Below are 27601 nucleotides of genomic sequence, written 5' to 3'. Positions count from 1 at the left end.
TGCCAGTTCTGATCTGGTCGAGACTTTTAAACTGGCGGAGTTTGCACCCATATTCACTAAATCACTATTCACTTATTGTGTATGAGCCCTGGATCGCCACTGGGGGGAGTTTTAAGTCTGGCATTTTAAACCCCTATGTTCAAACTGCTTAGGGCAGTAATGGCGAACCTTTTAGCGGCCGAGTGCCCAAACTGCAACCCAAAACCCCCCTCATTTATCGCGAGGCGCCAACCAAAAATTAAAGCAGTAACTTATTGCTCCCTGTTCAACAACTTTCAATCATATTGGCCTCCTGTGGACAGCAACACAGTAGAAAGATGGAACATTTTCATCATTCTAGCTTCTTTCCAGTGTCCCTCTGTACAGAGAAAATTGTGGGGCCAGCAGGAGGTCCTCCAAAGATAATTTGGCCCAGTCCACTCATTTTCCCACTTCTGACGGTCCCAAGTAGCGAAATAAGTATCAAAATATGACTGAAAGCAGCTTCTTTTAAGTTGCTAAGAACTGCAGGAAGATTCTTTGAGCCCTGTCTGGTGTGCTGGGGCAATGGCCAGGGTGCCCACAGAAAGGGCTCTGAGTGCCACCTCTGGCACCCGTGCCATAGGTTCACCACCACTGGCTTAGGCCTCTACTCTCAAAAATTACGTAGACTTTTCACCACAACTTTTTGCTTCATTTAATAGGTACCAATCCACTGATTCTAGTGTATTAGGAATTCTCTCTAGTCCCCACCGTTCCCAAAAAATCTGTCAAAATTATTAGTTTTTAATATGATATGGTTAAAAGAGTCAATATCTCTACTGTCAGGGAAATGGGGTAGGCTGTGTGCTTCACCCCTGGACCACCCACCTGACATTAAAGAGCCAAATAAGCATATGGGGCACTAAAAAGGATCATCCTGGGCACGAGCAGAAAGTGACAGTGGAGATACACATATAATAGTTGGCATTGGTGAATACTGTGTATATATGGCGTAGATACCTGAACAATAAAAGTGCCTGTTTGTAATATGCATAATATCAATTTCATTGGTGCTCAGTCAAGTTGGCACCCTTCCGAAAGGTTGATCTACTGAAAACCAATAAATGCCAGGCCAAACATACATATGCTGTGAGTTTGGGGAGTGCAAAGTCATGAGCATAAAAAATCTGTGCATCTTCAATAGCACCGCAACTCTCACACTGAATTAAAGTGACTTACCGTTATCTTCTACTGAGAAGCGAAAGGAGTCACTTGTAGCATTTTCACCCTCCTTCAGGACATAGCAGACTTTGACATCATCAATGTCAGCTGTTAAAGTAGAAGGGGAATAATATATAAAATGCTGCAGTAGTCCATAAATACACATCAGTGACTTAGTTTAAAGGGGTTGTTCAACTTAAACACTTTGCTGCTTGATTTTTAAAAAGCCATTTTACCTATCCATTCCCCCGCAGGATTAATGCTGGTAATCTCCTTGCTTCTGTTGTGAAGCCACATGTACTTCAATGACAGGTCACTACTGAACCAAAAACCTCATCTGTGATCTCTGCCCAACTGGAACATGACTGACTGACTTAAGAAATGAGGTGTTTTTATGCAGAAGTCACTACTAGGGCCTGAAGTGACCTGCCAATGGACAGTGGGTGGCTCCAATGCATAAGCACTAAAGCTACAGAGGGGACTTCTAGTGGCCCAATAATCTTGGCTTTGGGACATGAGGCGTGGAAGGTTTTTTTTAAAGGGGCTGTCCGAGACCTATAAAAAACAAATTTGTGGTCAGGGGGCTGCCTAAATAATAAACTCCTGGTGTCCCGTGGCACCTTCTCTTCAGGCTGTGCCTGTTTGTTTAAAGGGGCACAGACCAGCTTCCGGATGAGGTTGCTGGCAACGCCTACCCGATTACATATCTCAGCGCATGATACAGCACTGGAAATGGTGCCTGGTGGGTGTGTCTGGCCGGCCAGAATCTGGTCTTGAGTGCAGCTTTCATGCCCCTGTAAACAAACCCCAAGAGACGGTGGTGAGGGACATGAGGAGGGACAGCAGAGCTTTATTTTTTAGGCAGCCCCACCAGCCACATATGTGTTTTTCAGAGACCTTGGACAACCCCTTTAAACTCAAAACATAAAACAAGTAATACACACCTTACTACTCCTCACTGCTCCTGTTTCAATACTTACTAGGCCCCAATGGTCTTTTACTTACAGGGCAACAACCACTCAATCTTTCACTTCCTCTCAACATCCACTCATTCTCCACTCAACAATTGTATCAATTGATGAAAGGGAATGTCCAAGACTGACAAGTAATAATCCATGCTTTGGATAGGTCAGTAATTCAAGATCAATGGGATTCTTAGAGAGTATATCAATTCAGAAGCAGACAGCTCCATACACTGTGCAGTGGCCTGGTTGAGGTTTGCAGCTCAGCTCCCATTCACATGGAATAGAGCTTATCTGTGTAGTGTAGTGCTTAGTGTATGGAGCTGTCACTTCCAACTTTTACACCCTCCTAAAAACAAATTTTCAGCTTAGTGCCTAGGTTTTGGAACTATTATTGACTTATCCTTAAGGATATTGTAAGTCTTGTCAGTATGGTATGAATGGCTATTTAAAGAAATTCTACCATCAAAATCCATCATGATAAACACTCATTAATCCAGGCATTGTGACTGTGGTAATCTCATATTTGTTGTCCATGGCCTCCTTCCTTCTAAAATAAATGTTTAAAATTGTGCTAATGAGTCTGAGGGGCTCAGGTGGGTGTTTCCAGAGCCCATCAGTGATGTCTTTTCACTTGCTGTTACAATGAGCAGAACAGGTCTCCCCTCCCTCTGCTGCTAGATTACAAAGGCAGAGGGAGGAGGAAGAGAGCAGTGGGAGGGGGCAGACATGTTCACCCACCAGAGCCCCTCAGGCTCATTAGCATAGTTTTAAAAGTTGATTTTAAAAGGAAGGAGGCCATGGATAACACATATTACCAGATAACCAGCCCCTGGTTTATCGATGCTTGATTCTCATGGTAGATTTCCTTTAAAAAAAATCTGTTACATTAAAATAATGACTTTTTTGGTACTTACCTTGTGTAAATGTTCTTGCTGTGCCATCGCCATGTACCATGTTAACGATAACTCCATGCTTTGGACCTTCGATGACTCTGTATTTCAGCAATTTATTTGGGCTGTCTCTGTCTTCTGCTTTCAGAGATTTACTAGTAATAAGAAATCCAAGATGTCCGGAAGGAAGCATTCTTAATGTGGCAGCTCCTTTATTGACAGCAATTTGAGGAATACCATTATCTAGTGAATTTATTCTGATTTTTAGCATTTGGGGTTTTCGTGTCTCAAGTGTTATATCAGGGAATACATAAAATTCAGTGTGCGTCCCATCAGTTATAGTGAAAGAGAAACTATCTTCATTAGATTCACTACCATCATGTCTATAACTGATCAGATTCTCGTTCAGGTCTTGCTTGGTAAAAGTAGTTACCGGACGACTATTGTTAAACAGAATGTTACCATGTACTGGTACCTGAGTGATAGTAAATCTCAATAAGTGATCAGGAGTGTCTATATCCTCTGCATTTAGTTCAAAGGGAGTGATAAGTTTATTTTCTCCTTCATTTACAGCCAAGTCATGGATTGAAAGAAATGGTTTCTTATTGTCCACATCAGTTATTGAAACCCTGAATGTACGAAACACAGGATTGTAGCCATCTGTAACTTCAAACTCAAAGCTGTCCATCTTGACCTCATCCTCGGAGGTATGAATATAATAGACCTTGTTCCCTGCCAGCTGGAGTTGGGTAAAGGTTGTGATAGGAACCCCAGGCTGATCTGTACACTCTAAATGCCCACGACTTGGTGCTCTAGTGATGCTGAACCTTAAGTTCTCATCTGGACTGTTGATATCACTTGTGCTTAGCAGATCCGTAGTCAGTGTTACCTTTCCTCCTTCTTTTAGCGTGACACCTTTGTTAATTACATCTGGGAATACAATATCAATGCTACCAATACTAATGTAAAAGTACCTGTCAATGAAGGGGTTAATGCCATCCGTAATATCAAACTTTATAAGGTCCCTTATACCTTCTTGGCCTGTGTGAGTATACTGGATAAGTTGTTTGTCAATTTCATCCTGTGTGAAATTCATTCCTATTGTGATGTTCCCCAGGATTGTCCCATCAAGGGCAAGGCGTTGCAGCAGCCCTTGGTTTGGCCCAAACTGGATGACATAAGTTAGAGACTTATCATCTGAATCTAAATCCGTGGCTTTTAGCTCTTTGTTTGTAATTAACTTGGTTTCTCCTATTTCAATTTCTAGTCCATCATTGATTGTCATTCTTGGTGTCTCATCATCCACAGGAATGATCATTACAAGAATTTTCTTTTCTACGCTGTGTTCTCCATCGGTTAGAAGAATAGTAAAAGTGTCCTCCTTGGTCTCAGAGTCATCATGTTCATAAACAACACTAGAGCTCTCCTTTATGTCTTCCAGGGTAAAGTTAGTGACAAGAGAGTTGCTTTGCTGCATAACTACTCTACCATGTAATGGGGGGTTAGTAATAATGAAGAGAAGCTCATCTGCAGGTTGATCAGCATCAGCAGCATTGAGAATGGGAGTGTCAATCACAAGACTCATCCCTTCCATAACAATGAACTCCCGAGTGAAAAGTTCTGGTTTCTCATCATTGGTTGGGATTATGACAATAGAAAAAAAGAGAGGCTTAGAAGAGCTGATACCATCAGAGCAGCGGAAAGTAAACCTATCTTCTATGGGCTCTACTTCCTGATGAATACTCTGAACATAATATATATGACTAAGACGGATATCTCTTATAGTGAATGCACTAATAGGAATCCCAGATCTGGACTTCTCAGAGCCAGGGGCAGGGGAGATGTTCTCTACATATCCAGATGTGGGTTGGACAATAATTGTACACAATAATTCATCTTTTGGTGTATCAGCGTCTTCTGCATCAAGGTTTTCAGGCATTACCACATTTTTACCACCTTCTAATACCGAAAATTGTTCTCCCAATTTTACTACAGGGGGTTCACTGTCAACTGGTAGAATGGTGACATGTACTGTTACACCCTGGACTTTGTTTCCTCCTATCACCCATTCATCTGAAAGGTCTGACATAGTTAAGTTAAAGAAATCCTGCTGTTTCTGAAGACCTATCTCTCCAAATGTATGTGCATACATGACATCTCCATTAAGGAGATCTTGTTGAGTGAATCTCTCAGCAGGGACACCATTTACCAATATTTCCCCTCTTCTAGGAGGGTCTTCAACAATAAAAGTGAGCATTAGGTCATCCGTGTCAGGATCAGTGCCTTGAATAACATTAGTAGTGATCTCAGTTTTTCCCCTCTCAAGTACTTCTAAGGAAGATCCTAAAAGGCCACCAGGAAGCATTAATGTTGGGGCCTCATCATCTACTGGCTTAACATGTATCTTTACGGTAACAGGGACTTCATGAATACCATCACTAACTACCAAAGAAAAGGAATCACTATCAGATTCATCCCCATTATGGGCATAAGTCAGGTGACCTTGTTCTATATTAAGAAGTCCAAATGATTCTCCCAATGACATTGTCCCACCTTGGTATTGCAATTGACCATGACCTGGGGCTTGGGAGAGGCTGAACATAATGTTATTAATGTCAGTGTCCACATCTGTTGCATCGAGTTCAGTTTTGGTAAATATGAATGAACCTCTCTCTTGGACAGTAAAGCCCGTATTAATGATTTCTGGTGGTTTGTTATCCACAGGTTGCAAAAATATAGTAAAAGTACCTTCTACAGAATTGCCTGAAGCATCTTCTACAGTAAAGTTAAACTGTAAAACTTTTGCAACAATTCCCAGTTCCTTTTCTGGAGGTCTATATGAAATCTTGTGATGATTAATTTGGGCTTGAGTAAAGGATGTCACCTTAACATCTGGCAGGTCAGTTAACACTAAATGACCAATCAGGACTGGGTGGTTAGGGTCAGTGTCTCTTGGATGACTGTGTATGGTGTACTTGAGATTTCTATCATCTGTGTCCATATCTGTGTAGCGAAGGTGCTTTCTTTTGAAAGGGGTTATCTCATATTCTTTGACAGTCATATGTAAAGTTGTCCCTTGGAATAATTCAGGGGGAATGTCATCTACAGGCTCTATTCGCACAGTGAAGACCTGCAGTCCAGACTGGTTGGGTGGATCATTATCATCCAGCACCATGAACAGCACACGGTCTAGCACGGTCTCAGCGCTGTGTGGCCCCACATGTCTATAGTAAAGCTTTCCATCTACAATGTCTTTTTGGTACCATTCACTTACCACCTTTTCATAGAGTTGTTCCTGGGGAAGGTATTTCCAATCCTCACCTTCAGGAGGGATTTCACTTTGTCTGAGTAATAGTTCTCCTAAATGACTAAGAGGTTCTTGTAACACAAACAGAATGGTGGCATCTTCTGAATCAATATCTGTAGCACTGAGCATGAATGGGGAGATGAGAGCTATGCTTTTCTCTGCTAGGCTGAGTCCAGTGTTGGCATTGAGAACTGGTGGTTCATCATCTGTAGGAGACACTGTGATAGGGTACAGTAGTTCTACCTGGTGTTTTCCATCATCCAGTCTCAGAATCAGATTATCACTGTAAGTGTCACTACCGTCATGCTGGTAAATGACAAGTCCAGAATGCAGCTCTTGTGGAGTAAAGGTGAAGCCATTTCCATCACTGTGAGCAATATCAGTCCCATGTGCCAGGACTAAATGACCATGTTTGAGTCCCCCCACCACACTCACTTTTACCTCTTCTAGGTTATCTTCATCACTGAGCACCAGATTGTTCATTCCAGACCCGGGACCAGACAAAGGTCTTGACTGACCCTCTAGAAGCCACAGTCCAGCATTGCGGGTAGCAAGGGGAGCAAGTGTGTTCATTGGCTTCACCACAATCATGAAAGCAAAGGTTTCAGAAGAGGCTCCTTCTGTGTCAATCACCTGCATCTCCAACTGCAGAATCCTTTCCAGCCAGGATTCACTTGATGGTGGCTGATAGGCAATCCTAAAATCAGTTAAATCTTTTTGATAAAAAGAAGTTATGGGTAAGTTCTGGTCATCTGTGCTTACCAGGTACCCAGAGGATTCTGAGTCTAAAGAGCTTGTCACGTTAAAGATAAGATCCCCAGGATCAGATTCTAAATCCTCTGCTGCCAACATTTCTGGAGTCAGAGCAGTCAATACAAATTGGTCAACTTCCATCATAAGCATAGACACAAAGCTGGGTCTAGGAGGGGTGTTCTCAACCCCTTCTTTAATTCTGACAGTCAAGTGGAAGTGTTCTTGCCTTGTTACCCCGTTTGAACTAGTAAGATCCACCCTCATCGGTAGATAATCTCTGTTTGGGGAGTTATGAGGGGCTGTGTGAAGATATTGGAATCCAGAACTGGTGAAAGTATGACAGTCAATGCCTTGCTGGTGGCTAGAGTTTATGTTGACTAAGTGACCATACCTTGGTAGTCCACCTGTGCCAAGAAGTGGAAGAATTCTGCAGGACTCCTTAGCAGGATCAAAGGAGAAACCAAGAACTTTCTTATCGATGGGGACACTGAGTCCATGGATCTTCTCCACCACTAGGGGTAAATTGCGAGTCACGATGTCCAGTTGCTGGAATATCACCTCCACCTCCAGGACAAAGGGCACAATGAGGGTCTCAGTGGGAGAGTCGTATCTAAGCTGCAGTCTGACCCTGTCCCTTTGGGGGCTACGGGAACCCAGGTGAGTGTATCGCACCTCTCCTTGTCCAAAGTCACAGGGGAACTTCTTAGGTGTCAGGGCTCCGGGTCTCTGAGACAGGGGGTCATTGTCCAGCACATTCACAACGCACTTGTCTCCAGGCTGCACGTGCAGGACAAGGTCTTCTACTGGGTCCACAAATACGGATCTGCCAAAGGGGACCCGGACTGCTCGGCTGCTCGCTAGGACATCTCCTGAGTGCAGAGATCGAGGTTCAGGCTGAGCTTGTGCCCAGGAGAGGAGAGTCACCAGGAAGAAGTAGAGGAGGAGCGGGGGTCTTCTGTGAGGCTCAGGGGTCTGCAGCCAGCAAGCCATGATCCTGCCCTGTGCAGGGCGTGCAGATAGACAGTCCAGGATGGAGCTGCAGGTGATGTCAGGACACAGGATCTCTCTGCTGGAAGATGACTACAAGTGTAAGGTGTGCAGGTAGTATTACAGCTGGGAGGGGATGCATGATCCTCCCCTAATGTGCATGGTGCAGCCCCCTCTCTGACCATGCAGCCCCCTGTACAGCAACATGCCATATATGAGCCTGAAAGCAAGCCTGAGCACCATGTAATAAAATGCAGTCTGAATAATAATAATCTGTACTATGTAAATATAGCTGATATCTATATCACACATAATAAAAAATGTATGTAATATGTTTATAAAACACTAATGTATCTTATATCTGAATGACACAGCAATGTATATAATATCTGGTCAGATACATGTAACTAATAGCTGTATCTAATCTCAGTATCAGATTCATCTAATGATACACGTATAACAGATGGATCAAATATCTGTATGCCACATCAATGTATATAATATCTGTGTCAGATACATGTATCTAATTGCTGTATCTACTATCAGTATCAGATTCATCTAATGATACACGTATAACAGATGTATCGAATATCTGTATTCCACATCAATGTATATAATATCTGGGTTACAAAGATAATATATAGTCCCCGGGTTACAAGATAGGGTCTTTGGGTTTGTTCTTAACTTGAATTTGTATGTGAGTCAGAATAGATATATTGAGTAATTTTAACTCTGGTCAAATTTTTTGTTCCCTGTGACAATAAGATTTTAAACATTTTGGGTTGTATTGGGAACAAGTCTTAACAATATCACTTTATTACAGGCACCTAACAGCTGATCATTGCAGCCTGGGATTAAAGTTCAGTAAATTTCCAGAATCCAGAGAGCTTCACCAGAGGTGACAGTGGGCAATAAATCTAATATGCATTTGACATCCTTGCAACTTCTAGCCGTACTACACACCAATATATCTAATGCAGTATCTGTATCAAACACATCTTAAATTCAAATGTATTGAGCATGTATCTCTGTACTACACACATCTTTATGGCCCAGTAAAACATCTGTATTGCACACACATGTAGCTATTCTCTGCATTTTAGTAATATATCTAATATTTGTATCATAGAAATGTATGAAATATCTATCTATCTCTGTATCTATCTATCTATCTATCTATCTATCTATCTCTGTATCTATCTCTGTATCTATCTCTGTATCTATCTATCTATCTATCTATCTATCTATCTATCTATCTATCTATCTATCTATCTATCTATCTATCTATCTATCTATCTCTGTATCTATCTATCTCTGTATCTATCTATCTATCTATCTATCTATCTATCTATCTATTTATCTATCTTTCTACCTATCTCTATCTCTGTATCTATCTACCTATGTATCTCTATATCTATCTATCTATCTATCTATCTATCTATCTATCTATCTATCTATTCAAAGAAAATGGCAGCACTCCAAAATAGTGAAAAAAACTTTGGTGTTTATTCCACCTCCCGCAACTTTCGGCTGTTGTTCAGCTATCTATCTATCTATCTATCTATCTATCTATCTATCTATCTATCTATCTATCTATCTATCTCTGTATCTATCTCTGTATCTATCTATCTATCTATCTATCTATCTATCTATCTATCTATCTATCTATCTATCTATCTATCTACCTATCTATCTATCTATCTATCTATCTATCTATCTATCTATCTATCTATCTATCTCTGTATCTATCTATCTATCTATCTATCTATCTCTGTATCTATCTCTGTATCTATCTCTGTATCTATCTATCTATCTATCTATCTATCTATCTATCTATCTATCTATCTATCTATCTCTGTATCTATCTATCTATCTATCTATCTATCTATCTATCTATCTATCTATCTATCTATCTCTGTATCTATCTATCTATCTACCTATCTATCTACCTGTCTATCTATCTATCTATCTATCTATCTATCTACCTGTCTATCTATCTATCTATCTATCTATCTATCTATCTATCTATCTCTGTATCTATCTATCTATCTATCTATCTATCTATCTATCTATCTATCTATCTATCTATCTATCTATCTATCTATCTATCTATCTATCTCTGTATCTATCTATCTATCTATCTATCTATCTATCTATGTATCTATCTATCTATCTATCTATCTATCTATCTATCTATCTATCTATCTATCTATCTATCTCTGTATCTATCTATCTATCTATCTATCTATCTATCTATCTATCTATCTATCTATCTATCTATCTATCTATCTATCTATCTATCTCTGTATCTATCTCTGTATCTATCTATCTATCTATCTATCTATCTATCTATCTATCTATCTATCTATCTATCTATCTATCTATCTATCTATCTATCTATCTCTGTATCTTTCTATCTCTGTATCTATCTATCTCTGTATCTATCTATCTATCTATCTATCTATCTATCTATCTATCTATCTATCTATCTATCTCTGTATCTTTCTATCTCTGTATCTATCTATCTCTGTATCTATCTATCTATCTATCTATTCAAAGAAAATGGCAGCACTCCAAAATAGTGAAAAAAACTTTGGTGTGCCATTTTCTTTGAATTGATATTTACTGGACTCTGACTGGTTATCTATCTCTCTATCTAGCTATCTATCCAAGAAAAAAATGAGACTGCACTCTAAGGTAAAATGTGAAAAGTCCAGCAGCACCAAGATTGCCAAGTAACTTTGTGGGTGCCAACCCCAATATCCTGGTCTTGACACACCAGACGAATATATCCAAGAAAAAAATGAGACTGCACTCCAAGGTAAAATCCTTTTTCAAGGCAACGTTTCAGACCCTGTTCAGGATCCTCTTTCAAGCCTGAAAAAGGATCCTGAACAGGGTCTGAAACGTTGCACTTGGGCTAATAAAGCTCCCACCCGTTTTTTCACATTTTACCTTGGAGTGCAGTCTCATTTTTTTCTTCTATATATTCATCTGGTGTGTCAAGACCAGGATATTAAGGTTTGCACCCACAAAGTTACTTGGCAATCTTGGTGCTGCTGGACTTTTCAAATGTTGTTTATCTATCTATCTATCTATCTATCTATCTATCTATCTATCTTTAACAAGTATGGAATAGGTGGAAGTGAGAATGGTTGAAATATCAGGCTATAATGGTTTGTAATCCTATTAGGTTATTGTAATCTTATCAATGGAGTATGGGAATCTCATTGTGCTGACAGGACTCCATTCCGTGTCTACGGGACTGCTGGATATAGCAATCTGTATCGCTCAGCTATTACTGGCATTGCCATAAAGAAGAGATTGGACTGGAAGTCTCTCATTTGGGAAAAAGGACACCCATTCCTGTGATTAAGTCTTTTGCTAAAACTTTACTAAAAATTAAATGTAATTTGGCAATACAGTTTTGAATTTAGGAATTAAAGATGTAGATTTCAGTTTTTCTAAACTAAATTGATTTTTGATATGAAAAAAGTAATAGGGATGACCATATAGAAAGTCCTCTGCTGGATATTATTACAAGTAACAGGCACAGCAAATGATACACATTCAGTTAATAAGAAATGACTACCTTAAAGTCCCAAGGAGCTGACATATGAAAAAGCTCCTTTGATTGTCTGATAGATTAGAACAGGAGCCTTGTTATGAAGGTATAATAGCCCTCCAGATCAAACAGCATCTTCACACAGCTACGTAGCCATTAAATATACTTTGGACTTTAAAAGATTCTAGCTGAAAGCTTTTATTGTGTTCGGCCTGGTCTGTGTGTGTGCACAGTGGCCAGGAGAGGATGTGCTGCTGAAGTGCCACAGTTACCCTTTATCTATGAATGTTCAATTCCCCCTCCTCTCCCAAAATGAAGGAGTGATAAATACAAGTCATTGAAATGTCCCCTACTGTTCAGCTGCTTCTTACATGTTCTTTCCTTGATGTCTTTTAATTCGATGTAGAATAAATCAGCGCTCTAAGAACTAAACGTCACATGGGGCGTTTCAAGCAAAAAATTTGTAGATCTACGGCATAAATAAGATGATAAATATTAAGGGTGGGGATGTGACAAATAAGACCACCATCACTCCCCAGAAAGGGAAATCAGTACAGGCAGTCCCCGGGTTACATACAAGATAGGGTCTGTAGGTTTGTTCTTAAGTTGAATTTGTATGTAAGTCGGAACTGTATATTTTATCATTGTAATCCCAGCCAGAACTCTTTTGGTCTCTGTGACAATTGGATTTTAAAAATGTTGGGTTGTCATAAGAATCAATATTAACACTAAAGCTTCATTACAGACACCTCTGATAACTGTTACAGCTGATGATTGTAGCCCAGGACTAAAGTACAGTAAATTACCAATATCCAGAGGTCTGTATGTAACTAGGGGTCGTATGTAAGTCGAGTGTTCTTAAGTAGGGGACCGCCTGTACTCCTATTCTACACATATCACATGAGTGAAGGGAGAGCTGGAAGGGGTTGGTCACTTTCAGCTAATAGTTGATGTTGTTTGTGTAATGAAAAGTTGTACATTTATCCAATATACTTTCTGTATCATTTCCTCATGGTTTTCTAGATCTCTGCTTGCTGTTTACTTACAGGAAGCTTCAGTGTTTACTTCCTGTGGATAAACTCCAGTCCATAGTCATGTGATGTCACACAGGTGCACAGTTCGTTATAACACATAGCTCTGATGACTCTCTGTGGTATAGCAAGCCGTGCACCTGTGCGACATCACATGACCGTTGACCAGGTTTTATCCACAGGAAGTAAACAGTGAAGCTTCTTATAGAATGACAGCAATCAGAGGCCTAGAAAACTGTGATACAGAAAAGATATAGGAAAATTGTATAACTTTTCATTACACAAACCATATAAATTTTTTGCTCCTTTAAATAGGGCTCAGATTCTAGAACTGCAGTGGAGCAGCAGGGTACATTCTTGACCGTTATTATAATTAAAAATTTCCTAAGTAAGCTAGGAAGTGAAATGGGAACAGGATATCCCATTTTGGCAGTCAGTAGGAGACACAGTGGTTAGACATTTAATATAATAGTATAGCTATGCATGTTGTTATATGTTAGAATTTATTTAAAGGGGCAGAGGCCTAACTTGAAGTTGTTGGACCCCGATGCTAATTCTTTACCAGAATAGTTTCCCTTTCCTGCAGACGAGCTGAATGGAGAGTGTCAGCGCATGCGGGACGTGCATCTATCATGCATCTATAATATATGTTACGGATATGTCATAAATACCTGACATGAATATACCCCAGTGGACAAGAAAAGCTACCCACTAGTAAGATTGCAAAGAAATTTCAGAATACCTGCGGTTGCTGTGATCGCTTTAATATGTATGTATGTATATATATACTCACCGGCCACTTTATTAGGTACACCATGCTAGTAACGGGTTGGACCCCCTTTTGCCTTCAGAACTGCCTCAATTCTTCGTGGCATAGATTCAACAAGGTGCTGGAAGCATTTCTCAGAGATTTTGGTCCATATTGACATGATGGCATCACACAGTTGCCGCAGATTTGTCGGCTGCACATCCATGATGCGAATCTCCCGTTCCACCACATCCCAAAGATGCTCTATTGGATTGAGATCTGGTGACTGTGGAGGCCATTTGAGTACAGTGACCTCATTGTCATGTTCAAGAAACCAGTCTGAGATGATTCCAGCTTTATGACATGGTGCATTATCCTGCTGAAAGTAGCCATCAGATGTTGGGTACATTGGGGCCCAAAGAGTGCCAAGAAAATATTCCCCACACCATGACACCACCACCACCAGCCTGAACCGTTGATACAAGGCAGGATGGATCCATGCTTTGATGTTGTTGACGCCAAATCCTGACCCTACCATCCGAATGTCGCAGCAAAAATCGAGACTCATCAGACCAGACAACGTTTTTCCAATCTTCTACTGTCCAATTTCGATGAGCTTGTGCAAATTGTAGCCTCAGTTTCCTGTTCTTAGCTGAAAGGAGTGGCACCCGGTGTGGTCTTCTGCTGCTGTAGCCCATCTGCCTCAAAGTTCGACGTACTGTGCGTTCAGAGATGCTCTTCTGCCTATCTTGGTTGTAACAGGTGGCGATTTGAGTCACTGTTGCATTTCTATCAGCTCGAACCAGTCTGCCCATTCTCCTCTGACCTCTGGCATCAACAAGGCATTTCTGCCCACAGAACTGCCGCTCACTGGATGTTTTTTCTTTTTCGGACCATTCTCTGTAAACCCTAGTGATGGTTGTGCGTGAAAATCCCAGTAGATCAGCAGTTTCAGAAATACTCACACCAGCCCTTCTGGCACCAACAACCATGCCACGTTCAAAGACACTCAAATCACCTTTCTTCCCCATACTGATGCTCGGTTTGAACTGCAGGAGATTGTCTTGACCATGTCTACATGCCTAAATGAACTGAGTTGCCGCCATGTGATTGGCTGATTAGAAATTAAGTGTTAACGAGCAGTTGGACAGGTGTACCTAATAAAGTGGCCGGTGAGTGTATATATATATATATATATATATATATATATATATATATATATATATAAATAAATATAAAAAGGAAAGTCCAGGCAGCACACTTTATACGGAAACAATGGTGGGTGCTCGCTTCACTGAGTCGGGACTATGACTCCAAGTATATAAATAAATAGAAAAAAAGCAGCACTCCAGACGTCCAAGTCATGTGAAAAAAGTGGTCTTTTTATTCCATGTCAGGTAGCTACCTGACATGGAATAAAAAGACCACTTTTTTCACATGACTTGGACGTCTGGAGTGCTGCTTTTTTTCTATTTATTTATAAATAAATATAGATATATTTTTTTTCCTTTATACTCACTGTTTCTCCTCCACCACTTCACAATCTAGGAATACAAAGTACATTCAGCAACTCCATTCAGGAGGGACAGTGCAGGAAAAACAAGGGTTTGGAATCCATAGATGTTGTTATGGATAAGTAGATTTTGCTTTAACCTCTCTTTTAATTATAAATAACCAGAATACTTTAGTAGTGGAAATAAGACACCGGCCGCCAGGAATCCTGTGGCTGCAGCTGCAGTATAGAACACTAGAGGTCCCAGTTGAGCTCCTGTTCCAGTCCAGAAGTGCAGAAGTGAAATAATAAAATATTGTAGCTTTCTATTATCATCATGTTGCATATTTTTGTCTGGTGAAATGTAGCAGAACAATATCATTTTTTTTTGTCAAATCGGCATGTTACCAAATAAATGTTAACACTTGCTACTTTGTTTGCTGGTGGGATGCTATGGCTGACAAAGGTGGGAAGGGCAATGTGTATTTCACTAATATATATGTTGTGATTAATCGAAAGTCAACAAAGAACAGAAAATAAATAAACTTTATTGGATGGTTATTAAAGCAATCTAATCAAAAACATGTCAAATGTTTCAGAATGAACCCACAGATACGGGCAGCGCTGCCATTGTGTCCCATCTGTCAGGGCCGGCGTCAGCACTGGACATACCTGGGCAAGTGCCTGGGCCCAGAACTGCTGGAGGCCCACATAAGGCTGTGTACATAAGGAATTCATGGGTGTGAGAGGGGCTTATATAAAATAACCATGAGGGGGGGCTGTTTGGTGAGATAAATTAGGGAACAGAAGACCGTTTTAGTTTCTGAATTTTTAATGCCACAACCTTGGTTCATTGCAAAGAGGCCCACTGAGGCTCTGTCGCCCATGGGCCTACTGAAACCTGGAGCCGACGCTGCCATCTGTGGTTTCATTCTGATATTTCAGTTAACTATATTATGACATTTCTTTCTTTTCTTTTCTTTGTTGGTTTGGCTATTATAGTTGGAGAGGCCGGATGCCTATACTAAGGCATTTCTAGTGATTATACACTAGATATTGTGTCACACTTATATTTAGCTTTAGGCACCCGTTTATTCCATGTAAAAATGGGCAAGTAACATTTTTTAAAAATCCTAAATAGGTCCCCATTGACTTTAATGAGAAATATGGTGACCTATATGATTGCCATATTTCTCACAGTACCATGAATGTGATGTGAGACTGCATGGTAAAAAATAGAATGGGGCACATTAACATACCCGGCCCCTGGAGTTCACAGAAAGTGCATTGTCCGATGATAATGCCCTGTGCTGCGATTCACTAAGATTGTGCGCCCGATATCCTGCATGTGTCGCTTCACCGCTCAGGTCTGAGTTCACCGTCTTCTTCCTGGTGCATGTAAGTGCTTGGGCTAGCAACACAATTTGACTGTTAAATCCTGCGCCTAGGCAGAATCAGCCGGATCGTCCAACGGCACACCCCCTAAATTGTGTTGCATGGAAGCCAGTGCAGCAGCACCACAAAAAGGATCGCGTGCGCCAAAATCCCAGGGCAGACACTTGTTAAATATCTGTCCAAACCGTGTAATTCCCGAAAAAGGCGCACAGTCCGACGAAAGTGAGCAGCATGACCCTTAGTAAATCAGCCTGTGCCAATGTTTCCTATTTTGTGACATTTTTACTACACGTTGGGTGTCATTTACTAAGGACCCGAATCGCATTTTTCCGCCGGGTTATCTGAAAATTTCCGATTTTCGTTGATTTTCCCTGAATTTCCCAGGGATTTTGGCGCACACGATTGGATTGTGGCGCATCAGCGCCGGCATGCAAGCAACAGAAATGGGGGGGCGTGGCCGTACAAAAACCCAACGGATTCGGAAAAAACGCTGCATTTAAAAAAAAAAAAAGTGTCGCTTGACACACGCTTACCTGCACCCACGATAGGACGATGAACTTCAGTGCATTCCAATGAACGTCGGAGGAACTGCCTTAGTGAATCCCGGCAGAACCCGAATTCTCCGCAGAGAACGCGCCGCTGGATTGCGAATGGACCAGGTAAGTAAATCTTCCCCGTTGTCTCCATAGGAGTCTATAGGAACATAAAAAATATGATACTGGTATTTTGTTGTCCATCGTACACGTGCCATTTTTCAGTGGGGTGCCCAGGAGACTCACACTTGTGGAAGGAATTTTCTGGCAGGGATTTGCAGAAGTTTTTGCAAATGTCAGTCCAGGAGCAGATCATCAACAGGATTGTACGCCATTGCAAGAGCAAGTAAAACAGCAATGGAGTGTAAAGAGAAGATGGATTCTGCCCCGGTCAAGAGACAATATTTTTTGTGACATCATTTTCCAACTCTCCATTTTGAAGGTCCCATTTTTATGGCCATAATAACGGGACTGAAAAATACATACGGTTATGTACAGGAGGCCTCAGTCCCACAATCACCAGGTTGTTTAGATTTACCAAAGTGAAGGCAGTCTTATACTGCAACAGAGTTATAAGTATCTAATGCTAAATTCTAAATCTAGCACAGATTTACCCCTTAAGGCCGAGGCCGTTTTTCGTTTTTGCATTTTCATTTTTCACTCCCCACAAAAATCTATGACTTTTTAAATTTTCCATTTTCAGAGCTGAGTGAGGGCTTGTTTTCTGCATAACAAATTGCACTTCATAGTGATAATATTGAATATTCCATACCGTGTACTGGAAAGCGGGAAAAAAATTCCAAATGCAGTGAAATTGGTGAAAAAACGCATTTGCGCCGTTTTCCTGTGGGCTTGGATATTACGGCTTTCCCTCTGCACCCCAAATGACATTTCTACTTTATTCTTCGGGTTGGTATGATCACAGGGATACTAAATGTGTATAGGTTTTGTAATGTTTTCATACATTTACAAGAATTTATTTTTTTATTTAGCCATCTTATGCCGCTAATAACGTTTTCAACGCTACTGTGCAACCTTTTGATCACTTTTTATAGAATTTTGTATATTTTTCAAAATGGCAAAAAGAGCAATTTTGACTTTGGGAGCTATTTTCTGTTACGGGGTTAAAGGCCGTGAAAAACCATTATCATTTATTGATAATGGCATTTTCAGACGTGTCAATATCAAATGTGTTTATGATTTTTACTGTTTATTTACATTTATATGACTTCTAGGGAAGGGGGGTGATTTGAATTTTTATTGGTTTTTTTACATCATTTTTTTGTAACTTTTTTTTACTATTTTTCAGACCCCCTAGGGTATTTTAACCCTAGGTTGTCTGATTGATCCTACCAGATACTGCCATACTACTGTATGGCAGTATATGGGGATTTTTCTCCTCATTCATTACAATGTGCAAATCGCACATGTAATGAATGGGTTAAATCCAGACAACCTCTGGTCTTCAGAAGACCCGAGACTGTCATGGCAACCGATCGCCGCTCCCCTATGATCTTCACCAAGCGACGATCTTCAAGACCTTCATCTTTTTGAAGCCACCGGCAGCTTTACTGGCAGCGATAATCAGGTTAACACCCACGATCAGAGCTAGCACCGATCGCAGGTGTTACCATTAAGTGTTTGCTGCAATAATACAAAAAATTACATATCATTTGTAATTTTTATGTGTACTGCCCCAGAAGATTCAATTGCAGCTCTGATGGGCATAATACAACAATTCGCTAAAGTGTTGTTTTATAAATGAAATATATCTAAAGTATTGTTCACTATAAATGTTCTGATAACAATGTTCTGACGCTCAATGCGCATGGCATGACGGATGATGTAGGGAAAGGTGCTGTGGATTACCTACGGAGGTGAGAGCAAGCCGCCAGACTCGCACATATGTAGACGCCCACTTCGACTCGCTAGATTCTCTGGATACCAGATAGAGAATCAATGTTCATTTTATCCCTTTCTGATCAGAGATTTTTTTAGGTGAAAAGAGGGTGCCCTTATGCTATAAGGGTTCTATGGGAACCTGTCCACGACTAAATTTTTGCAAACAGTGGTGACAGGTTTCCTTTTAAGGTGGGAAAGTGATCCGGTATTGGCACTTTTACATATAAGATAGAAAAACTTTGATCATCAGGTTAGATGGCCCATTTTGCACATTTAGCCCTTTTTAACTTTGGCCACACATTAGACACCGTATGTGAGGTTTGAAAAGAGTGTGTATTGTTAGTATAAATGATTTTTCTTAGACTAGAATTATTATTACTAGGAAGATGTATTTCATGTTTGAGTGTATAAATGATGTATGTCAATATTTGTTGTATTTATGACAATAGTAATAATAATAAATAGTGTATCCATTGTCATTTTGAGTATTGTATCCGCATTTGTTTTTTATCACATTTGTTTTCACGCCTGAAAAAATAAACTGATGGCTTACAAAAATAAAACACCTATTTTCCCTCAACAGAGAACAAAAAAATTCTGGCTCTGCAGCAGCTAAAGTGTGTATAACAAGGAATAATGTACCCAACAATCAGGATACCTTGGTGTGCAACAATCTGTGAAGCATTTCCTATCTACATGTATTGTTCCAGAACTGCTCAATGACCTATGATGATGATTTACAGTAGGATGTAGATTATTACTGATCTGACTGCCACTAAATAATTTACATCCAAAATCTACTCTACTAGTTATACGGCTCATAACACCCACATAAAGAAGTCCCCTAAGGCATCATAGATACAGCAGAGTAGTGTGGTGTATGCACAGAGGCACAAACAGCCGCTCTGCTACATGGAGTTATGGGCAACAAATGGCTCCTTCATACTCCTTACTATCGAGTTATTTCCCATATATAAATGTACTGGGAGAATTCCTCTGTAATATGGAATCCATAGAGTAAGCAGACCCCCCCCCCCCCAGGATTATATATTTATACTGAATACATTTAAGTAAGTAATTGGAACAATTTGATACATTTCATGAAAATGTATAATGTACGGACCACTTATGATGCAGGGGGTATGCTTGTCCAATGAGATGGTGCTCTAAAGGAAAACAGGTTGAGTATGGAGAATGCAGGTTTTGTTTAGTACAGGGGCATAACTAGAAGATGCAGGGCCCCGTAGCAGACAATAGAAGGCCAGCTTGCGGCTGGGTGATGGGCCACTTTATGTTTTGGTTCGCTTTCTTCGCCCATTTGTCTACTCGTGATCACTTAATGAAACCTGGATACACAATCAGTGAGTTGTAGATCCAAAGAATAGACACAATTATAGCTTACTCCCATCCTTAGGAAGAGATGCTGCCATTATGGATGGACTCCAGGGTATCCACAATACTTTTCAAAAAATAAGGGTCACCCAGCACTGTATTAAAAGTTTTCTAAATTTTATTCTTCAAATAAGTGCATTGCATTGAGTGCTGTGTCTCCTCCTCAATACGCAGTTTGCCTGCCAATGACTCCAATGACACTTACTCTTTATTAAATATCAAACATGATGAAAATTTGCCAAATTTTCTGATTTTGTCGGGTTTGGACAACCTGTTAATGTTCATGGGCCCTCCTGATTCCCTGCACTGGGAACAAGTTGGACAATTAGATGTTGAAATTCAACTTCCCTTTTTTTTAATTTTATGGAGATAAAATGTGACCAAAGGTATCTGTTCTTTCTATTAGTTACACAAGCAATGTTGGCGAAAACAATTCTGTATGTGTATAAGATATTCAGTAGCTATAGCTCATAGCCTAGCGGACATTTGGCCAACAGCCATCTCGTGTGAGGGGCTTATTCAGGTAAGTTAATTGATTATATTTATTATAGTCACCTAATGCTGTATGTGTATTTAATATTAGATCTTTTCAGTCTATTGTTTTTGAGTTTTGTTTTGTGCTACTTTATTACTTTCTTTGTCCTCCATATATCTTGAATGGCATTTTTATGTAAAGGTTGAGACATTATACATAATAAACATTAAAACAGATGTCAAAGGGTTACAACTTACTAATTAACTTTTAACAAGAGGTTTAGGTTCTGTGACCTACGGGGTGCACTTTCATGTGTATAACAGTTGAGGAACTACTTTTCATTACCCCAGTAACGGTTGTTAGAGGATACAGGAATACATGTTTTTGTCTTGGAGTTATGGCATAGTGAAAATGCTTAGTCCAGGTATTAATTAGTGTTTGTTTTTAGATCATTTCTAGGCAAAATCTTAACCCCTTAAGGACGCAGCCATTTTGTTGCTTAAAGGGGTTTTCTCGTCTGGGCACTCACATTCAGTTTGATAAATCTGATATATGTAAACATTTCTTCAATTGGATGTTATTAAAAAAAAATGTTCCTGTGTGAAGATAATTTCTCATAAATGTAGTCATTCTGTCCCTTAGAAACGAGATAGCTTCCTCGGATACGGCCACCTCTGCTGGAGGGATTGCACAAAGAAACAAAAGGTTTTGGTACATGAAATGTCTGGGAGTTACTACATGTCGCACAGCCGTCCTGTGGTAGTGATTGCTGAATCCAGGAGGTCAGGCAGGACTCTATAGCGCATGTCTGGCCACCGCTGCCAGAGTGTGATGTGGTCGTATCCAAGGAAGCTATCTGGTTTCTAAGGGACAGAATGACTACATTTATGAGAAATTATCTTCACACAGGAACATTTTTTTTAATCACATCCAATTGAAGAAATGTTTATAGATGGAAAATTAGTGAAACTGAATGTGAATGCCCAGACGAGAATATCCCTTTAAGGCTCAGTCCCCTTTTTTGGATTCTGACATGCGTCACTTTATATGGTTATAACTTTTGAACTCTGTTACTTATCTCAACGATTCTGAGACTTTTTTCCCCACATGTTGTACGTCATTTTAGTGGTAAATGTCGGCTGATAAGTTTTGCGTTTCAAAAAAAAGAAATAATGATGAATTTTTTAAAAAATATGCCATTTTCGAAATTCAGAATCAGATAGATTTACCACCTAAATAAATTGCTGAATAACATTTCCCATATGTCTACTTTACATCTTCATCATTTTTGAAATGTCTGGATAATTTATTTTGATGTCATGTGGCTTACAAATAGATTTAGATTTTCCGTATTTTCAGAATTTACTATTTTGGGGATAAATACTGTTTTGAATGAAATTTTACATATTTAGCATTAAAACCACCTATATAATCAACTCATTTTCAAATCAGAAACAAATTTTGTCGGTTATACGTTCATTTAGCCCTAAAATTTACATATTTCCAAAAGATAAAAAGAGAAAACCCACCATACAATTTGTTATATAATTTCTCCTGAGTACAAAGACCCCCCACATGTGGCCATTACTTGTTTTATGGCGCACGACGAGGCGCAGAAGGGAAGGAGGGCGCTGCAGCTGCCAGGATTTTAGTTTCCTCATTGGCCCATTTTCTAGGCTATACATTTTTTGCTTTTTTGTTATTTGGGCCATGTGACAGCATTTTTTTTGCGGGAGGAGATGCTTTTTCCAGTGTTACCATTTTGGGGTTGGTATCCCCTATTGTTCAAAATTTAGGAACTTTTTTTGAGGTCACGAGTAGAAAAGCATCAATTCTGTACTGGATTTTTTTTTGTGTTCACCGTAAAGTCTAATAATCATGTTATCTTTATTCTATGGGGCGATACGATTACAGGGATACCAGACTTGAATATTTTTTCTTATGTTTTGCTAAATTTTCCAAATAAAACCCTAATGTGGGGGAAAATCTATCATTTTTGCATCGCCGTCTTCCAAGTGGCATAACATTTTTACTTTTTTGGTTACAGAGCTGGTTGATGGTTTGATTTTTTGTGAGACAAGTTGTACTTTGCAACAGTATCATTCTGGAGTACATATGTTTAGGTAAAAATCATAATTTTTGGCGGGTTTTTAAAGTTTTTTTTACAGTGTTCATCTTACAAGTTCAATAATTATTTAATTTAATTCTACGGATTGTTACGGATGCGGTGATACTATATATGTGGGGTTTGTATTATGATTTAGACTTTTATGAGCGTTATATGTCTCTTTAGATGTTTTGGGGTTTATAGGCATTTTTATTGAATTATAAACTTATTTTTTATTGAATAACATTCTTTTTTTACTATTTTACTTGCTTCATCATGGGACATGAACAAGCAATCATCTGATTGCTTGTTCATGATAATACTCTGCAATACTGATGTATTGCATGGTATTAGCAATGTCAGCCTATGCACATGTATAGGCTGACACTGTTCCTTTAAGATGACATCAGAGACACAATCTTAATGGCACTGCCTTCAGATGCCATAGCAGACCCCCCACAGGCAAGTTAAATGCGCTGAGCACGGCATTTAACGGGTTAAACACACGTGATCGGAGCCCACTCCGACTGTGCATGTTACCCGGGGATATCAGTGGTAGCGCTATTCGCAGGACCCAGCGCAGTACAGCTACTGCGTGGAGCACTAAGGGGTTAAAGAAATAATAAGGAAATACCACTGTCCCATTAAGTTCAAATAAAGTGCATTGTCCGACTATAATGCACTGTGCCGCATTTCACTAAGATCGTGCGCCCAATATCATGAATGTGACGTTTCTCCGCTCAGTCCGAATCAGTTGGATCATCCGATGGAATGCCCCCCAATTTGTGTCGCATGGAAGCCTAAGTAAATGTGCCACACTGTCTTATTTTCAGTGAAACAGGATATTTATTACTTCACGGTCAGAGTACTTGTATTTTAGTTTAGACAAAAATATATAATTTTTATTACAGGATTGTAAATGTGTAATAAAATTCTATATTTTTCTGGGTGTTAATAAAACTCCCTGGTTCCATGTTCAGATTCTTCCCAGATGAGTCTCTGTAAATGTGAGACTCATATTAATGAATGTTAGTGTCTGCTGAAAGAAAAATGAGAGGAGAACTTGTCCAAAAAATAGCAGAGACAGTGGGAAAAAGAAAGAAATTACTAGGAAGTTTAGAAGTGATGAAATATGGAGCAATTACTGGGAATATGGATGAAAGGATGAATGAGACGACAGTCAGATTTCAGAAAGTCCAATTCATACATGATCTCTCACTGCATAAGTCTACTTAAAAGATGGGCTTATTGCTTTATTCTGCTGTCAGGGCAGCACAGTGGGTCACAAACTTCATTTCAGATTGAATGTGTTGAAAGGCCAATGGCTCATGCATATGGCGTGGCTGCACAGATCACATAAGATGGGATGAAGTCCTTAAGCCGCTTTATTAAGGGCTAGGAAGGGACATCAATGGGATTTTGTACATTCTATCGTTACCTGTGATTGTCTTTTTTTTTTAAAATACAAAGTACAAGAGGAACCTTAAAGTGGTCATCATCATACATTACTATTCAGGCAAAGATAAAAATTATGTTTACTTGATTTACTTTAAGATATTGTAAATTCTGTGCCGGTATCAGGTGATGTCTGAGGATGCACCAATAAACATTGGTCTTCTTCTTCCAGCTCTTACAGTTTTGATTATGCGTCACACCAGCCTTTCTGGTTCTATAACATGTGGTTCTGGTTCTATAAATGTGGCCTCCATTCCAGATCCTGTGAACTGGATGGAGGGTCTAAATAACCTGGTTTCTGAGAAAGACAATTAAGGTCCATGCTCTGTTTCAACTTCAAGCTGAAGCTGCTACAGCACCTCTTCCAGCCCAACCTCCTCCTCGTGAACATAAGATAAAAATGTTTCTCCCAGATCATTTCTCCAGTGACTGTGAGAAATTTAAAATGTTCCTGGTTTCCTATTTGTGATGTTCGGGTAAATCCTGTACGGCAGTTTTGCTACTGATCTGCATCTTCTGCCTCAGGAAGCTGCTTACAGATAAGGCTGAATGACAGGCCCTAGAGTCGTGTAAGCTGTCATAGCCCTATCCCTATCCCTACTAATGTCATGGAACCAAATTCAAGATGATGGCACCCAATGCGGTGCCACAATGTAAATTACCTCCGGCAGCTTTGCTGGTAGCAGTTATCACCCACGATCGGTGTCATCCATACACCCATACCGGTGCTGTGTACTAATAGTAAGGTACCCATACTAGTTGAACGGATTGGGTGTGGCTTGGAAGAAGTCCTTGAGACATTAGTTTGAGGTTCAAATTAAAGAGGATACTAATCCTAGATTGCTGGCAGATTGTAGTGCAAAAGAGGAGAGGTAGAGAGGCGCAGGAGGGTGATTATTTCAGGAGATGGGTAACCAGTACAGTGAGCTGTGGAGTGGGGTGAGCTGAGGAAAGGTGCTTAGACACTTCTACTTCTGTGACTGGCTCAATGGAAGAATGTAAACAAGGCAAGGCACCAGTGGGAAGGATTCCATGGAGCTAGTGATTTTTTAAATTATTTTCTATAGAACACAGTCAATTTTAACTTTAAAGTAGGGGGCCAGGTCCACAGCCCTAAGGCAATCCTAGCTTGAGAAAGGGAGTTTTTATTGCTAAAGTTAGTTCACATTTGGAGCTACGAATACTTACCCCATTGAGCAATGAGCATTTTTATAGTAAATAAGGTTAGAAGAAGATATCAGTCCATCAAATCCAACTTATTAAATTATACAGTGTTGATCCAAAAGAAGGCAAAAACCCTACAAGGTGGATGCCATTTGGCCCAAAGCAGGGGAAAATTCCTTCCCGAACCCTAATATGGCGGTCAGAATAATTCCCTGGATCATAAGAAACTTACAAAAAGTAAGTCCTGAAGAGTTGTAGAAAGCCTAGGCCTGTTGGAGGCATATACGATAAAAAAAGCTATTGACAGTATCTGTTGTCGGTGTTTTACTACAGGTTATAAAGCAGTTGGATTTTTACAGAGATAACTAAGCAAACTGACATGCTCAGTGGTCTGACACAAGTATATACACATTTATAATCTGTTCTACATGAGTTATGGGCATGCCCACATGCAGGTACATGGGTCAAGGACTCTGAAAATCAAGTAAGCAAACTGCTGATGTACAGATATGACCACAAAACATCAATCTGTCAATTGTAAATATATTCCATCAGGAGTCCTATTCCATAAAGAATGTGAGGAAACAGCTGTTATTTATTTGTGAACGGTATCTTTGGTAATAAGAAATGCCATACCAATAGCAATACATTGGAATTAAACAATCTATTGGTGATGCATTCTTTTGAGATCAGTCATTTCATGGCTGTGTTAAAGCAGGTACCCATAAAATAGGAACAGTGAACAGGTAACAAGAAAATTAATTTTGATATTTTGACCCCTCATTTTGAACGCAGGACACATGCCCCTCCTTCCGGTCATCAGGTAATCTTGACCCCACCATCTAAAACCTCCTTAAACCCCTCCTCTTAGATAACCACTTTCTGTTCACTAAGCCCTCTAAACCAACAAGAATATCACCCCTAACATTCTCCTATCAAGGTACAATTACCAATCCCATCTTGCCTCTAATGTAATAGAAAATGTACTGAAAGTCTGCATATGGAGAACTCGATTACAAAACAGTCATCATTTTCTTCCTAGACCATCATATTTCTAGTTCATAATGAATAAATGGACAAAATGTAATCTAAAAAAAACCCCTTGATATCATAGAACACTGACACCCTACCTACCAACTTATGTCACAAGAGATTAGGTGACTAAGAGCTGCTCCATCAGGATAAGAAGTTACCATACAGTCTAATAGGTAATATTGCCCTTATTTTTTCTCTGCCACTTAGAGAGTTGATACAAAGAGTCTCTCTGGCTCTAGAAATGATATAAATATGATACACAGACACTTTACAGGCAGTCCCCGGGTTACATACAAGGTAGGGTCTGTAGGTTTGTTCTTAAGTTGAGTTTGTATGTAAGTCGGAACTGTATATTTTATCATTGTAATCCCAGCCAGAACTTTTTTTGATCTCTGTGACAATTGGATTTTAAAAATGTTGGATTGTCATAAGAATCAATATTAACACTAAATCTTCATTACAGACACCTTTGATAACTGTTATAGCTGTTTATTGTAGCCTAGGACTAAAGTACAATAAATTACCAATATCCAAAGGTCCGTTTGTAACTAGGGGTCGTATGTAAGTCGAGTGTTCTTAAGTAGGGGACCGCCAGTATATCGAATAACACAAAAATACAAAAAGCTCACCCATGGGTTGGGTTCTCTGCTCGAAAAAGTGGCTGTGCTCATGGGGAAAAAACTTGGTCTGGTCCCAAGTGTAAAAAAAAACAAAAAGAGAAAAATCCATAGGACCCAGCTTAAATGTAATAATAGTTATTGAATCCATTTAATGATGATTCATGTTAAAAATACAAAAAAGCACACATAATAGAAATACAACACTTTGCAGAATTGCAGCCCTGTATTGTCTAATCTTCTGGCAAACTCCCTATATTACAATGCAGGATCAGTATAGAATACTAAGATCAAAAAATTATTTTAACTCTCGCCTGATTGCTTACTGGGGCATATTTACCTACCCAGCCCAGTCGCGATCCTGCGGCGCATTGTCCGACGCTGATTCGGGTCTGCCGGGATTCACTAAGGTCCGTGCGCCAGATATCCATCAGGTGTCGCTGCTGCGCCAAGGTCCGCCGGAGTTCACCTTCTTCCTGGTGCATGTAAGTACTGATTTTACAACACAAATTCTTTTTTAAATTTTGTGGTTTTTCCGAATCCGTTGGGTTGTCCGACGGCCACACCCCTCGATTTCTGTCGCGTGAAAGCCAGCCGATGCGCCAC

The 27601-nt window shown here is 39.8% G+C and overlaps 1 protein-coding gene across 1 annotated transcript in view; it reads right to left on the bottom strand.

Moving 5' to 3' along the window:
• The window catches only part of FREM3 (FRAS1 related extracellular matrix 3), a 56770-nt gene extending 48629 nt beyond the window's left edge, over window positions 1-8141 (bottom strand). Inside the window, exons 1-2 of the mRNA XM_072122004.1 lie at window positions 3062-8141; window positions 1201-1290 (exon numbers count right to left, since the gene is read on the bottom strand). Coding sequence (XP_071978105.1) covers window positions 1201-1290; window positions 3062-8087 — 5116 coding nt within the window. The 5' untranslated portion in view covers window positions 8088-8141. The remainder of the gene's footprint in view (window positions 1-1200; window positions 1291-3061) is intronic.
• Between the last annotated feature and the right edge of the window lie 19460 nt (window positions 8142-27601).

The sequence above is a fragment of the Engystomops pustulosus genome, chromosome 1, assembly GCF_040894005.1.
Source record: "Engystomops pustulosus chromosome 1, aEngPut4.maternal, whole genome shotgun sequence".
NCBI classification, from domain to species: Eukaryota; Metazoa; Chordata; class Amphibia; order Anura; family Leptodactylidae; genus Engystomops; species Engystomops pustulosus.
The sequence above is the reverse complement of the archived record's forward strand: the minus strand, read 5'-3'. Positions and strand labels throughout refer to the sequence as shown.